This window comes from Macaca fascicularis, chromosome 10 (genome assembly GCF_037993035.2).
Source record: "Macaca fascicularis isolate 582-1 chromosome 10, T2T-MFA8v1.1".
Classification (NCBI taxonomy): domain Eukaryota; kingdom Metazoa; phylum Chordata; class Mammalia; order Primates; family Cercopithecidae; genus Macaca; species Macaca fascicularis.
In genome coordinates, this window is record NC_088384.1 from 10,450,382 (window position 1) to 10,466,140 (window position 15,759).

Genomic DNA, 15,759 nt, shown 5'->3' on the forward strand with positions numbered 1-15,759 from the left:
GAGACAGGTGGATCACGAGGTCAGGAGATCGAGACCATCCTGGCGAACACCGTGAAACCCCGTCTCTACTAAAAAATACAAAAAACTAGCCGGGCGAGGTGGCGGGCGCCTGTAGTCCCAGCTACTCGGGAGGCTGAGGCAGGAGAATGGCGTAAACCTGGGAGGCGGAGCTTGCAGTGAGCTGAGATCCGGCCACTGCACTCCAGCCCGGGCTACAGAGCGAGACTCCGTCTCAAAAAAAAAAAAAAAAAAAAAAGCAACCAACCATATATATATATATATCTATATAAATATCTATATATATATATATATAAAATATAATGAACATCTCTATGTACTTCACCTAGATTGCAGTACTATTTTAAAGTAACAAAGACTGGGCATTTTGAGAAACCTTACAAGAATCAAAGTAATCTGTAGATCAGTAAAACACACCAAAACTAAATCAAATGCTACATTTAGATTATTAGTGTTAATTACTTATATGATAAAATTTTTGACATCCTCCTGGCACAACAGAAAAGAATCACATACGGCCAAAAGGCAGCCCATATAAATGGTGTAAACTGAGGGGCTGGGTATGGTGGCTCACACCTATAATCCCAGTACTTTGGGAGACCAAGGTGGGTGGATCACCTGTGATCAGGAGTTTGAGATCAGCCTGGCCAACATGGCAAAACCCCATCTCTACTAAAAATACAAAAATTAGCTGGGTGTGGAGGCACATGCCTGTAGTCCCAGCTATACTGGAGGCTGAGACAGAAGAATCACATGAACCTGGGAGGTGGAGGTTGCAGTAAGTTGAGATCGTGCCACTGCACTGCAGCCTGGGTGACAGAGCGAGACTCTCAAAAAATAAAATAAAAAATAATAAATAAACAGAGGGATGGCAATTCTGGCCAATCATTTCCACGCCTTATTCCTCCTTTATGAAATGCCTCAAATAGGGAAAAATATAAGAACAGGAAAAACACATATCTTGTGCATTCTACAAATCCGTTCCTTGGAAATTTTTCTTTGGTCTAATAAATTTCACACCAAAAAGCATATTACAGATCAACTCATAAGGAGATTATAGAATTATTTTATTTTTACTCTGATTACTACTGTGATTAAAAACAAAGTAATTCACTTTCAATGGTTTCTTATCTAGGCTTCAGGTAAGTTTTGCCAAAATTTACCTTTAAGAATAAAACTTACTTTTAGCAGAAAACTTATTTTCTTTCCTAGTTCGTGCACTTTTCTTTAAACAGCCATCACAGACGAATCTAAATGTAAACCAAAACTTTGCTTACACAACTTAAAGAAACCATTAAATTTATATTAACAAAAAGTTAAAATTCAAATCTAGCGGAAGTATTTCTAAACTTCTAGCGAAGAGGTAATAAAACTAATATACAAAGAGCTTTTAGAAACCAGTAAGAACAAAAAAGGTAACTGAAAAACAAGCAACAGACATGAAGGGCATATAAATTGGCTTACACATGAAAAGATGATCAAGGATCACAAATCAAGGTAGGATTTTTTTCCCCAACCACACTGGCAAAACCTAAGTGGTGACATTCCCTATATGCTACTAGTTGGAATGTACATTTTGAGAGTAGAACCAATAGTTTCAGTTACTGCAGATGCACATGATATGTGTCGCTAAGTAGAGTTTCTTGTATAAACTTGTTCACCAACCAAGTAAATAAATGGATTATAGTATATTACAGAATACTATGCATCCATTAAAAATGCAACAGATATACATAAGTGTCTATGACCAGCTGGGTGTGGTGCCTCATGCCTGTAATCCCAGTACTTTGGGAGGCCGAGGTGGGTGGATCATTTGAGGCCAGGAGTTGACCACCCCGACAACATAATGAAAACCTGTCTCTAATAAAAATACAAGAATTAGTCGAGCATGGTGGTACGTGCCTGTAATCCCAGCTACTTGGGAGGCTGAAGCAGAAGAATTGCTTGAACCCAGGAGGCGGAGGTTGCAGTGAGCTGAGATCGCACCACTGCACTCCAGCCTGGGCCATGAAAGTGATACTCAAAAAAAAAAAAAAAAAAAAAAAAAAAAGTCTATGACCTATAACAAGATACAAAAATTAAATACACATAAATCAAGAAAATGTGCTGGGCGCAGTGGCTCATGCTTGTAATCTCAGCACTTTGGGAGGCCAAGACAGGCAGATCACCTGAGGTCAGGAGTTCAAGACCAGCCTGACCAACATGGAGAAACCTCGTCTCTACTAAAAATACAAAATTAGCTGGGTCAGGCGTGGTGGCACATGCCTGTAATCCCAGGTACTAGGGAGGTTGAGGCAGGAGAACTGCTTGAACCTGGGAGGCGGAGGTTGTGGTGAGCCCAGATTGCACCATTGCACTCCAGCCTGGGCAACAAGAGTGAAACTCCATCTCAAAAAAAGAAAAGAAAATGTATGATTCTATGTACAAAAGAGTGTTATTCCTGTGGCGAGGAATCTGGGTGGGAAGAAAGAAGACTGTCACTTTTTACTTCATAAATTGTCATACTATTCAAATTTTATAATGAACATAAATTACTTTTAAGAAAAAGGAAGCTTAACACAGTAATAACAGATTATTTTCATTCAGCTGACTGATCCTAAATTGGAAGAACCACGAGAAGTCTCTTAATCATTCTTACAAAGTCTGTAAGGAAAGCACTAAAAACGCACACTTAAAAGACAAGTCACGCTGAAGATAAAGTATCCACTAAACCATCACCTATTTTCCTTAGTGTTATTTTCTATGTGAAAATAACAGTGAAAAAAAGAAAAGTGAAATTTGTCAATTAGCCTGCCCTTTCTTGTAACCTCCAAATCAGGAACAACAATCAGTCCAAGAACAGAGCAGAAGACATGGAGATCCCATCCTAATGAGAGGCACTGGATGTCCCATATACCCACTTCCTTTGGAACATGGCTGGGATTAGTTCCTCTTGTACAGAGCGATAGCCCCTCCCTTTTACTAGGCAATTACACTATGACTACAGCCTTATAACTTGCTGTCCCTGCCCTAACCAAAAGGTGACACTTACCAGGGCCAGACCACTTGGTATGCCATTAGCAGCATGATCCTAGTTTCTAGATGCCTGAATAAAAGCATTTACTTTTTGCTTCGAGACAGAGTCTCACTCTGTCACCCAGGCTGGAATGCAGTGGCGTGATCTTAGCTCACTGCAACCTCCCACTCCCAGGTTCAAGTGATTCTCTTGCCTCTGCCTCCCTCCCAAGTAGCTGGATTACAGGCGTGCACCACCACGCCAGGCTAATTTTTCTATTTTCAGTAGAGACGAAGTTCTGCCATATTGGTCAGGCTGGTCTGGAACCCCTGACCTCAGGTGATCCACCCACCTCAGCCTCCCAAAGTGCTGGGATTACAGGCGTAGGCCAGCTTGCCTGGCCAAAAGCATTTACTTTGGATGTGTAATAACTACAATATAATTTTAAAAATCCAGCAGAATATATTTATATGGCTAAAAAGAATGCATAAAAATAAGATAAAAATCTATTTTTGGATACTAGGTTACTTAATTTTAAAAAAGTGAACTGTTAATTATCGAGGCCAAAGAAAACAATTTAAAGATAGTGACTTTGAAGATATAATACAGTCATTGCATAGAATAAAAAAACTTGTTAATATTCATGATAACGAAAAATTCCAGAGAAAGTAACAATGTAAGCCTTACCCAGCGGGCCAGATGATCTCATGGTGAAGGACACAGATCTGATGCATCTTTCTTCCGCACTCTGTACATTCAACAAACCTGGAAGAGCAGAGCCAGTTCCAACATTAACCCCACACCTTAACCAAATGAAAACTTCCAGTATTTCCCATGACTTCTGACAAAGACAGCCAAGGTCATGACCAAATAACCAAAATAGTTTAAATAAAGTTTCTGTTTCTTTAGAGATATGGTCTCTGTTGCATAGGCTGCAGTGGGTGGCATGATCACAGCTCACTGTAACCTTGAACTCCTGGGCTCAAGCCACTTTCCTGCCTTGGCCTCTCAGCTACCTGGCTAGGATAGGCACACACCATCATGCCTGGCTAATTGTTTTTTTTTAGATAGAATCTATCTCTGTCACCCAGGCTGGAGTGCAGTGGATCTCGGCTCACTTCAACCCCTGCCTCCCAGGATCCAGCGATTCTCCTGCCTCAGCCCCCCGAGTAGCTGGGATTACAGGCACGCACCACCACGCACAGCTAATTTATGTATTTTTAGTAGAGACAGGGTTTTGCCATGTTGGCCAGGCTGGTCTCGAACTCCTGACCTCGGGTGATCTGCCTGCCTTGGCCTCCCAAAGTGCTGGGATTACAGATGGGGGCCACCGTGCGCAGCCAAGAGATTACTGGTGCTGAAAATTCCAAATAAATCAAAATACCATCCCATCCATTTTAGGAACATCTAGAAAACACACATTTCAGTCCTCCATGCTCTAAAAGGCCTCACTGCAAACTAGAAGTTTAGATCTTTAATGTTTCGCATTCAACATCAAGAACATTAAAATTAACATTAAGAAATAATCTTCCTTAGTACTTCAATGTTTTCCATAGTTTTACTATCCATTAGATGTATGTTATGTAGATTTAGCCCAAGAATATAGGATCATCTGATTGGTCATGCAAACCAAGAGAATAAAAGGGAAAAAGAAAAAGCGTACTGACTATTCAAGGGGATCGTACTTACAGTTCAGGATCCAGTGTGTCATTTTTTCTTTTGGAAAATTGTTCTTTATTTATTGTACTAAGGAGAGAAAAGGGACACAATGAGAAAAAGTGATAGAGATGAGCAATCTGACTGTATTCTAACCAAAGTAACAAACTTCACAGTATAAACAGATTCAGGTTTTTTAAGAATACATATTTAAATAGCTGCATTCCTGGCTCACACAAAATGCATGTTTATGTAAAGGAATGTTCTATAGGACTTCATAGTAAATAAATTTCCTCTTACCAGAAATTGAGAACCCAGGAAGAACTAGAAATACGATTCCTTCTTTTCCTTTTAAAATCTTGTCTATTACTACCCTTGGTGTTACGTATTTGTATCTTTTTACAGTTTAATGTTCCTAGACTGAATTACAAAAGATGGTGTGTATACTGGGAAGTAAATCACTACTTAAATAAAAAGTCTTTTTTCACAAACAACTTTTTACATCAATATAAAATTTCAACATTAAGAATGCATGTTTTGGGGTAATTTTGAAGTACAAAAATCCCATATTTAACATTTTAAAATTTCACATGGCTTCCCATCCTGAAACCCAGCATTAACACACCGCTCATAGCCTCACTACATACAAAAGCTAACAGTCTTACCATTCTCCAACTAGAATTCACATTAGGGGGCCCAACTTGGACTTCCATTATACTTCCTTACAAAAATGAGGACATGTCCACACTGAAAACTGTGTCTTATACTAGTTATGGTCTAGAGATTCATTCGTCTCTGTTAATAGCCTGTCTTGCTACTCCAAGTGCAATCTGAAGACCAGCAGCACTGGAACAATCTGGGAGTTAGAAACAGACACTTGGGTCCACTATAGGCCTGCAGAATTGGGAAGGGTCTTGTTCCTACACTTTTCAAAGTTAGAGATGTACTGCCTTAAGGTTTAGAGTATTTGGTAAGCCACCTGAGAGAGTTCAATGGCAAGGCTTACATCTCTTCTGGCATCAAGGAAACTTACCCTAGAGCTAACCTTCCTGGCTTAACCAAGTGTCAAAATGTTTCAAGGATCAAAGGCTCCTAGTAACTACTCTCCTAGCTAGCACCCAGACACTGCTATCATTACAACCCAATTTAGAAAAATTAACCAGCTTTTCTCAGAAGCCCCATTTTTACTAGGAACAAGACAATTCCATATGTTTGTGCAATGTCCTAAACAGAAGAAAGAACCTGCAATAATATTAAATTTACACTAAACAATTTTTCCTTCTTAAATAGTCCCAGTATGAATTCTAAAACTATTAGACTATCTGTTTGAAATTTTTTTCTTGGCCATTTACTAAGTGGTAAGAGCTTGCGAGATTGCAAAGCACAAGCAAATCTCTTAAACCCCTGCATGTTGTTAAAGTCTATTATTCACTATAACAGTGACTTGGATCTTCTGTTAACCTACAAGAGAAGGGCATAAGGTGGTTATCAGTTCAATTACCCTCAAACTCAGAACAGTTAATAATGATATTTTCTTGTACTAACCTTCCAATTTTTCGAAGATAAGCTGATTGCTTCCTATACAGAACACTTTTACTAGAACTAAGATGACTGCCTACCGCTGACATATTCCCTAGTTCAGTGATGTCTCATAAAGCTTTATACTATGATGGATATGTTTTCTATCTGTGTTGACCAATATGGCAGCCACCAGACACAGCTATAGCTACTGAACACTTGAAATGTGAGTAGTCCATGTGATAAACAATTTTTATTTAAATTAATTTGCATTTAAATAGCAACATGTGGCTAATGGCTACCATATTCAACAGCATAGCTTAAGTTCATTTAGAAATAAGCCTATGCATAATCACCAGACAACAAATTAATTAGCACTTTTCAAAATAATGCAGTTACTTACGTTTGAGGCTGGGAAGGGTCATCCCCCAAAGAAACGCTCTCCCCTTGGATCTCATTGAAACACTTCTCACAGAAATGATACCTGTCGGCAAGAAGGCCATACTGGGGTGAACTGTTCCGTTCACACAACACAGCCCAAGCCAAGCAACGAAGCCACCAATCACAGCAGGCCAAGGAGGGGGACGGGAGCAGAGAGCAGGTCATCAACGGCGACAAGGACATTCAATGATGCAGATATATGGGCCCCACAGTTTGGGTTTTTTTGTTTTGTTTTGTTTTTTTTTTTGTTTTTTTTTTTTTGCAATCAAAGCCAAGTGCAGACAACGACAAGCATGAGGGAGAAAAAAAAAACACAAAACAAACGAAGAAATGAGGGATTGCAAGACAACAAAAAACATAAAAGCAAGACAGAACAACACAAAGCAGAAAGCCAAGGCAAAGCACAGATTAGCATTAAATATCTCAAATGGGATCACAAGTAGCAAATGATTACTGCAAATAAAAGCAAAAGTTTCAATTACACAGACCCATATCCTTTCATTTCAGCAATTAACGCTATGTGATGTAAATAATCAAAAGGAGGAAGAAGGATAAATATACCAGGGAGAGAATAACTGCTACTCATTACCTAAGTATAGGCATCACACCTCTTCCCACTTACAAAACAAAAAACCACAGCCCCTGCCCCCGACCCCAAAAGCCCACTATAGATACAACTGCAGAAAACAATAATCTAAAGCAACCATTGCCAGGCACAGTGGCTCATGCCTGTAATCCTAGCACTTTGGAAGGCCGAGAGGGTGGATCACCTGAGGTCAGGAGTTTGAGACCAGCCTGGCCAACATGGTGAAACCCTGTCTCTACTAAAAATACAAAAATTAGCCAGGCATGGTGGCACACATCTGTAATCCCAACTATTTGGAAGGCTGAGGCAGAAGAATCGCTTGAACCCGGGAGGCGGAGGTTACAGTGAGCTGAGATTGCGCCACTGCACTCCAGCCTGGGTGACAGAGTGAGACCCTGTCTCAATAAACAAAGAAAAAAATTTTTTACTGAAAAGCCTGCACAAGTAGTTAAATACTGACTACAGCCATCAAGTGACACATTTCAAAAGGAAGTGATGTGTGCAGGTACCTGATTAAAGATGGCTTGGTGCAAAGATAAACACTTTAGACTACTGTTGTAGTAAACATGAGAAAAGTTTCCTGTCAAGTTACTTGCTTTTTTAAACATAAGATACTTATAAACAACTTGAGTCCCACCTTTTCTAGGTTTCAAATGAATAAAAAGCTAGATTTTTACTCACTGCAAAATCAAAGCATTAGAAGCACACCTAACTTTTTGTAAATAAAAGAAAAAGTTTAAGTGACTTTTCAAAGCTAGAAATGCATCTGCAGCACACAAGTTCAGCAAAAATGAACACCATGGATTTGGTATTAACAAATAAAGGGTAGGCTGGGCACGGTGGCTCACGCCTGTAATCCTAGCACTTTGGGAGGCCGAGGCAGGTGGATCACGAGGTCAGGAGATGGAGACCATCCTGGCTAACATGGTAAAATCCTGTCTCGACTAAAAAGACAAAAAAAAAAAAAAAAAAAAAAAAAAAAAAAATTAGCCAAGTGTAGTGGCGGGCGCCTGTAGTCCCAGCTACCCATGAGGCTGAGACAGGAGAATGGCGTCAACCCGGGAGGCAGAGCTTGCAGTGAGCCGAGATAGTGCCACTGCACTCCATCCTGGGTGACAAGCAAGACTCTGTCTCAAAACAAAAACAAACAAAAAAAAACAAATAAAGGGTATTAATACCATCCTGCCTTATTATTGTATCAGAGCCCCAAATAAATACCCAATGCAAGCTGTATTTGTAGGTGATCACTGATAACAGCAGACAAATTGTGGCTAAGATAGATTAGTGAATGCGATTTATGTAATTACAGCCATTGATTGGGCAGGAGAAAATTAGGGAGGTGCCTCGTTTATTAGACTCAAATCATCCTCTGTCACATACAAGGCTGTATTGGGAAAAGTAAGGTAAAACCTATGTGAGGTTTTCCTTTTAATTTGCTTAATGAGGCAAAGAAAAGACTCCAGAATCCTGTTTTCATGTATTCTAAGAACAACTACTTAGGGATAGGCCTCATATAAAAAGGAAACATTTCCAAAAAGCTGTCTAGCGAGTTTCAAAGTTTAAGAATCTTCTCAGTTTTGCCTCAGTCTGTGGTGATCAATAAAAACACAGTAGAAAGAGAAGTGGGGCCTGGCATATAGGCCCATCTATGCCAACAACTCACAAAGTTGCTTAACTTCTCAAGGTTTTGGGAGGAACCCCGGTAACTGATGCAAGGCTCCTTTGATAGAAAATTTTATAATTCTGCAAACAAAGGCAGAAGGCAAAAAACAGAACTTGTGCTATACAGCTGTCTTCAAGCAAAATACACATGAACCATGACTGTATGTGTGCTGGCCCATCCGCATGCACTCCCTGGACAAGTGGACACATGGACCATAGCCCACACCTGGCCAAGCTTACCTGTTCTGGTAACTGTAATAAGTGGCATCACGAGGTATTGTGCACAACTGTTTGCCGTAGCAACACAGTGTCTGTGGAGAGAACTCCAACTGCAAAAGAAACCATTTGTTAAAATGCACAGAGGCCTTAAGGACAAGCTAGAACAGTAAGAATGGCAAATTAGAAACAAAAGTCAGTGGTGTCTTAGTTCTCATTTATGTTAATTATAATGGGCTAATTCAGTTCTTGAAAATCATTCTTGGTTTACTACTACATTATTTCAAAACATTGAGGTAAGCTTAGCAGTCATATCCTTCCATCACTTTACCAAATAACCCAACAGGAATATGTGGGCAGGGTAGCACATGCCTGCAGTGCTCAGGAAGCTGAGGTGGGAAGACTGCGTGAGCCCTAGAGTTCCAGACCAGCTTAGGTAACACAGCAAGACCACAGTCTTATTTTAAAAACAAAAAACCAATAATGTGAATTAGTATGTACAGGAAAGTCAGCACATGCTGAGGAATCTGCACCCATAGGTGAATATAAGAATGCCCCTACTCCAGATGAGCTCACAGTCTGTTGATTATTTAATTGATCAACTTTTCCATACAATTGCCAGTTCTGAAAAAATGCCTTTAAAGAAAGTCCATTTCTTCTTTCTTTTTTCTTTTTTTTTTTTTTTTTTGAGACGGAGTCTCGCTCTGTCGCCCAGGCTGGAGTGCAGTGGCGCAATCTCGGCTCGCTGCAAGCTCCGCCTCCCGGGTTTACGCCATTCTCCTGCCTCAGCCTCCCAAGTAGCTGGGACTATAGGCGCCCGCCACCTCGCCCGGCTAGTTTTTTGTATTTTTTAGTGGAGACGGGGTTTCACCATGTTAGCCCATGTTAGGATGGTCTCGATCTCCTGACCTTGTGATCCGCCCGTCTCGGCCTCCCAAAGTGCTGGGATTATAGGCTTGAGCCACAGCGCCCAGCCCAGAAAGTCCATTTCATATTAAGAGACATTACTACTGTGGCACACATTAAGAGACTGTGTCGGCTGGGAGAGGTGGCTCATGCCTGTAATTCCAGCACTTTGGGAGGCGGAGGCAGGAGGACTGCTTGAGCCCAGGAGTTCAAGACCAGCCTGAGCAACGTAAGACCCTGTTTCTATAAAACAAATTTAATAAAAAAACCAGGCATGGTGGCGTACAGCTGTAGTCCCAGCTGCTCAGGAGGCTGAGGCAGGAGAATTGCTTGAGCCCAGGAGGTTGAGGCTGCAGTGAGCTATGACCTCACCACTGCACTCCAGCCTGGGATAGTAAAACCCTGTCAAAAAGAAAAAAGAAAAAGGGGGAGAAAAAAAAAAAAAAAGCCATGTCAAAGCCAGAAGCAGGATATTCTCTTACCCCAGACACCACTGTATTATTCTAGGCATCCTAGAAAAGTTAAAGTCAAATCTGAAACACATTTCTTACCTTTCTGCCACAACAGTATCCAAGGCTTTGCATCACTGGGTCAATTTCTTGTTCAAAGACCTCAGAGAGCTTGGAGCAGTATTTGTATACCCGTGATGTTTTCCGGTTATATAACCAGGCATTATTGAACATAAGCCAAATATCATCGACATATTGCCAGGGCTCCTGATACTGTCCAGTGTCTAACTTCCTCTTAATGGTAGAAAGATCCATGGGGCTCTTCACAATATCAAAGTAATCCTAGAAAGACGACAAGTGATATCAAACATTACTCAAGTCTAACTATTTTTACAGGAGATAGAGTATCATCCATTATCATTGCTAATCTTCCAGGCAGTGTTTTAGTTTCTGGCCTGTCTATATTCCCCAAGAGGTGACTGATGTCTATCACTTCTTTAAATCATTAGTCTACAGAGATATTAAACTACTCAAAGGGCAGAGAAACAGAACTACTATGGACTTTCCAGACTTCAGGCTGATAGTCTACTGAAGCAACTTCAGGTACTTTATGAAAGTACATGTGAGATCAGTAAAGTTAAAGACGCTTAAAATTTTAGTACTAGAAGGGGTGTACAATGAGGAAACTAAGTCCACAGAACTTAAAGTGTTCCATCTGAAATGACAGCAAGATACAGGAAAAGAAAATTCCTAAAAGGCTTTTGTCTCTGGAAGTGCTTGACCTTTGAGACAGAGTCTCTGTCAACATGTTGCCCAGGCTAGAGTGCAGTGGCGCAATCCTGGCTCACTGCAACCTCTGCCTCCCAGGTTCGTTCAAACTATTCTCCTGCCTGAGCCTCCCAAGGGATTACAGGCGTGCACCACCATGCCCAGCTAATTTTTATTTTTTTAGTAGAGATGGGCTTACAAGTTGGTCAGACTGGTCTTGAACTCCTGACCTCAAGTGATCTGCCTGCCTTGGCCTCCCGAAGTGCTGGGATTAGAGGCATGAGCCACCATGCCCGGCCAAGTAACAGTTTAAAACCACCAAATGAAACCTGCCAGCACCCCAGTATATGGAGGCAACTTTAGAGAAACTCCGTCTCTACTAAAAAAAATTAGCCGGGTGTGGTGGCGCATGTCTGGAATCCCAGCTACTTGGGAGACTGAGAGACAGGAGAATTACTTCAACCCGCTAAGCAGAGGTTGTGTTGAGCTGATATCGTGCCATTGCACTCTAGCCTGGGCAACAAGAGTGAAACTCCATCTCAAAATAAAACAAAACAAAACAAAAGTAAACAAACTGTATAACCCAGGAATTCTGCTCCTAGGTAAATACCAAGAAGAAACAAAAACTTAAATCCATACAAAACTTATACATCAATGTTCACTGTGGTCCTATCTTAATAGTCAAAACGTGTAAACAACCTAAATGTCTATCAACTCATCAACAGGTAAAGAAAAATAATGGAATATTATTGGGCCATAAATAGGTATGCGGTACTGATTCATGCTACAACATAACATGGATGAACCTTGAAAACATTATGCTAAGGAACGTCCTGGCACAAATAATCACATACTATATGTTTCAATTTAATGAAACGTGTAGAACAGACAAATAAATCCAGAGAGAGAATGAAGTCTGCTGATGTTGAGGACTGGGGTGCTACGGGAGAAAACAGTGAGTGACTATTAATGGTAAAGGATTTTTTTCAGATGATGAAAATAAAAGTGTCATGCACAACTCTGTGAATATACTAAAAATCACTGAATTAGGCCAGGCCCAGTGGCTCACACCTGTAATTCAGCACTCTGGGAGGCTGAGATGGGCCAATTGCTTGAGTCCAGGCGTTCAAGACCAGCCTGGGCAACATGACAAAACCCCGTCTCTACTAAAAAATACAAAAAACTAGCCAGGTGAGGTAGCGCATGAATGTAATCCCAGCTAACTCAGGAGGCTGAAATGGGAGAATCACCTGAGCCCAGGAGGTGGAGACAGTAGTGAGCAAAGATTGTGTTACTGCACTCCAGCCTGGGCAACCAGAATAAGACCCTGTCTCAGGAAAAAAAAAAAAACACTGAACTGTAAATCTGAAATGAGTGGCTACACTGTTTGGAAAGTAAATTATCTATCAACAAAGCTGTTATCAAATTAAAAAACAAAGTCAGAAGTACCACCAAATACTTACAGGAATTCCTAAAAGCTGAGGGTCCACAGGTTGACGAAAAGGAAGGGATTCTGGATCCTGACGGTAAAGTGCCTCCAATGTTGGCATCAGTGCCTGTCGTAGTTCTTCTGGTTTGAAAACTTAAAAAGTGCATTTGAAATTAGTTATCAATTAAGCAAAAGAACTTTAAAAAACCATTCAGGCTGAAGCTCTAAAAGCACCCCAAGAATCAAATAACAAAATTAACTACTCTGTCCCCATGGAAATATCGCTACGGGCTCAATTACTGGTTCTAGATTCTAAGCCCTGCTTTGCTTCAGGCAGCTCCTAAAAAACTGCATCTTATCACCTTTAAACACCCTTCACCCTCAGCTTAACTTTTCAGTCACAAATTCAGTGAAGACAGACTTGGTCAATTAGAAACAGAATCCAAAGGCTTCTAAAAATTTATGAAGAGACTGCCAAATGGGACAGTCCACGGGACCAAGCACAGTGGCTTGCGTCTATAATCCCAGCACTTTGGGAGGCTGAGGTGGACGGATCACTTTGAGGTCAGGAGTTTCAGCCTGGCCAACCTGGTGAAACCTCATCTCTACTAAAAATACAAAAAGTTAGCTGGATGTGGTGGTGCGCTAGTCTGTTACTCAGGAGGCTGAGGCAAGAGAATTGCTTAAACTCGGGAGGCAGATGTTGCAGTGAGCCGAGATCGCGCCACTGCACTCCAGCCTGGACAACAGAGTGAGACTCCATCTCCAAAAAAAAAAAAGGGTTCACAAGATACAAGATACTCATGTTTAGAGGGAGATGCAGTCAAGCAAGAAAGGAAAAGTCTTTCTTCATGACATCAGTATTTAACAAGTCAGGGACTAGACTAGATCTGGTATTGTCTTATACTACAAGGAGTCAGGGGCACACAACAGAAGACTCCTTCATTAAACTGCTTGGTATTTTAGACCCAAAGAAAAAGAGACACGTACTATTTTAATGACGAATGTTAGGTTTAAGTTTAAGAGACGGCTGGGCATGGTGGCTCATGCCTGTAATCCCAGCACCCTGGGAGGCTGAGGCAGGCGGATCACGAGGTCAGGAGATGGAGACCATCCTGGCTAACACAGTGAAACCCCATCTTTACCAAAAATATAAAAAATTAGCTGGGCGTGGTGGCGGGCGCCTGTAATCCCAACTACTCAGAAGACTGAGGCAGGAGAATGGCATGAACCCAGGAGGCAGAGCTTGCAATGAGCCGAGATCGTGCCACCGCACTCCCTCCTGGGTGACAGAGCGAGACTCCGCCTCAAAAAAAAAAAAAAAAGGCAGGGCGCGGTGGCTCACGCCTGTAATCCCAGCACTATTGGGAGGCCGAGACAGGGGGATCACGAGATCAGGAGATCGAAACCATCCTGGCTAACACAGTGAAACCCTGTCTCTACTAAAAATTCAAAAAAAATTAGCCGGGCGTGGTGACGGGCGCCTGTAGTCCCAGCTACTCGGAAGGCTGAGGCAGGAGAATGGCGTGAACCTGGGAGGTGGAGCTTGCAGTGAGCTGAGATCGTGCCACTGCACTCCAGCCTGGCGATGCAGCGAGACTCCGAATCCAACAAAAAAAAAAAAAAAAAAGACAAAGAAAGAAATTATTAAATGAGACAATGTGGGTACTCAGCACACAGGAGGTGAATGACAAATACTATTATTATTGCTATTCTTTCCTGCATTTTAGTCAAGGCTATTTACAAACATTTCTCTCTTGAAAAATAAGAAAATTTTTAGGGGATACTAACACACGGAACCCTGAAGAAATGAGGGGAACGACTAACTCATTGGTTGCTGCAAGTGAATATTAAAAAATAAAGAAAGGAAGAAAGAAAAATTATTAATAACAATGAAGAGACCAGGCCCAGGGCTTCAAGGTTAATGAAATCACATTAATGGCAACTTCTGAGGCCTAAGAGGCATGATTGCAATTCTGCCCTGGGTTTTTGGTTTCTTCATGTTATCTCCAGAACAAACGGTTTAAGAGACTCACTCTTTTTCTTTGACTGTCCTGGAGCTGGAGATGACTGGGTAGCTGAAGTACTTGGCTGATCTTCCTCCTCTTTTATTTCAGTTTTTAACTCAGTGCTTCTCTCTTCTGTTTCTGTAGGTTCCATTTTACAGTCTTCCACTTTAGACTAAAAGGTAAGAGTTTTTAGTATTCCAAAGATATCTAGTTGGGAATCAGTAGTCTGAACATCCTTTCTCATGCAAAATCTATGCCATGAGATCTAATTATCAAAGTATTTTTCTGTAATATTTTTTAAAAACTGGGTTCCTAGACTGGGGTCCTAACCAAATCAAACAGTAATTGCCCTACTCTCTCACCTCTGAAATATCCTCCGGTTGAGTATCTGCTGGTTCTGGTTGATCCACTTCCATTTTGGCCTCCATCTTCACTTCCTGGGAAGGCTGCTTCTCAGGAATGGCCTGAGAATTCACTTCTGTGCTACTAGTAGATGGAGGGTTTGACACCTGTCCTTCAATGCTTACAGCTGGCTGGGAAAGCTGGGCAGAAAAACAAGGGGAGTGGGTGACACACACACAGTGTTTGCCAATGATACAATCAGAATGTAAGGTAAGCAACAAGACAGCAGAATTAGCCACCTATTTCTTGGCTTATATTCATTCACGGTGTTTTCATTTGCTCTGCCCATTTCACCTCCTTTAATTATACTTAAGAACAGGAGAATTAAGACTTGTAAATACTGGTTGTACATCAAAGAGCCAGCAACTATTTCATTGATAACTATCATTATCTGGCAGTGTGTGGGGATTTCAAAGATGTCTGCTTCAGAGGAGCTCACATTTATACAGAAGCGAGTGAAAGAAAATAATAAAGACTGGCTATCTTTTTTTTTTTTTTTTTTTGAGACGGAGTCTCGCTGTGTCGCCCAGGGTGGAGTGCAGTGGCCGGATCTCAGCTCACTGCAAGCTCCGCCTCCCGGGTTTTTACGCCATTCTCCTGCCTCAGCCTCCCGAGTAGCCGGGACTACAGGCGCCTGCCACCTCGTCCGGCTGGTTTTTTTTTTGAGACGGAGTCTCGCTCTGTTGCCCAGGCTGGAGTACAGT

At 41.4% G+C, this 15,759-nt stretch overlaps 1 protein-coding gene across 6 annotated transcripts in view; it reads right to left on the reverse strand.

The window, feature by feature from the left end:
- Positions 1-15,759, reverse strand: part of EP300 (E1A binding protein p300) — a 90,879-nt gene that overhangs the window by 11,774 nt on the left and 63,346 nt on the right. For 3 of the 6 annotated variants that reach the window (XM_045363558.3, XM_005567166.5, XM_074003668.1), the window contains 9 exons: positions 15,016-15,195; positions 14,681-14,825; positions 12,679-12,797; positions 10,550-10,789; positions 9,117-9,205; positions 6,591-6,671; positions 4,703-4,759; positions 3,701-3,778; positions 1,201-1,268 (listed from right to left, as the gene is read on the reverse strand). In XM_045363558.3, the coding sequence (XP_045219493.1) occupies positions 1,201-1,268; positions 3,701-3,778; positions 4,703-4,759; positions 6,591-6,671; positions 9,117-9,205; positions 10,550-10,789; positions 12,679-12,797; positions 14,681-14,825; positions 15,016-15,195 (1,057 nt within the window). Of the gene's footprint in view, positions 1-1,200; positions 1,269-3,700; positions 3,779-4,702; positions 4,760-6,590; positions 6,702-9,116; positions 9,206-10,549; positions 10,790-12,678; positions 12,798-14,680; positions 14,826-15,015; positions 15,196-15,759 lie in introns of all 6 variants that reach the window. The other 3 variants (XM_045363557.3, XM_015457139.4, XM_074003667.1) reach the window with 1 other exon arrangement.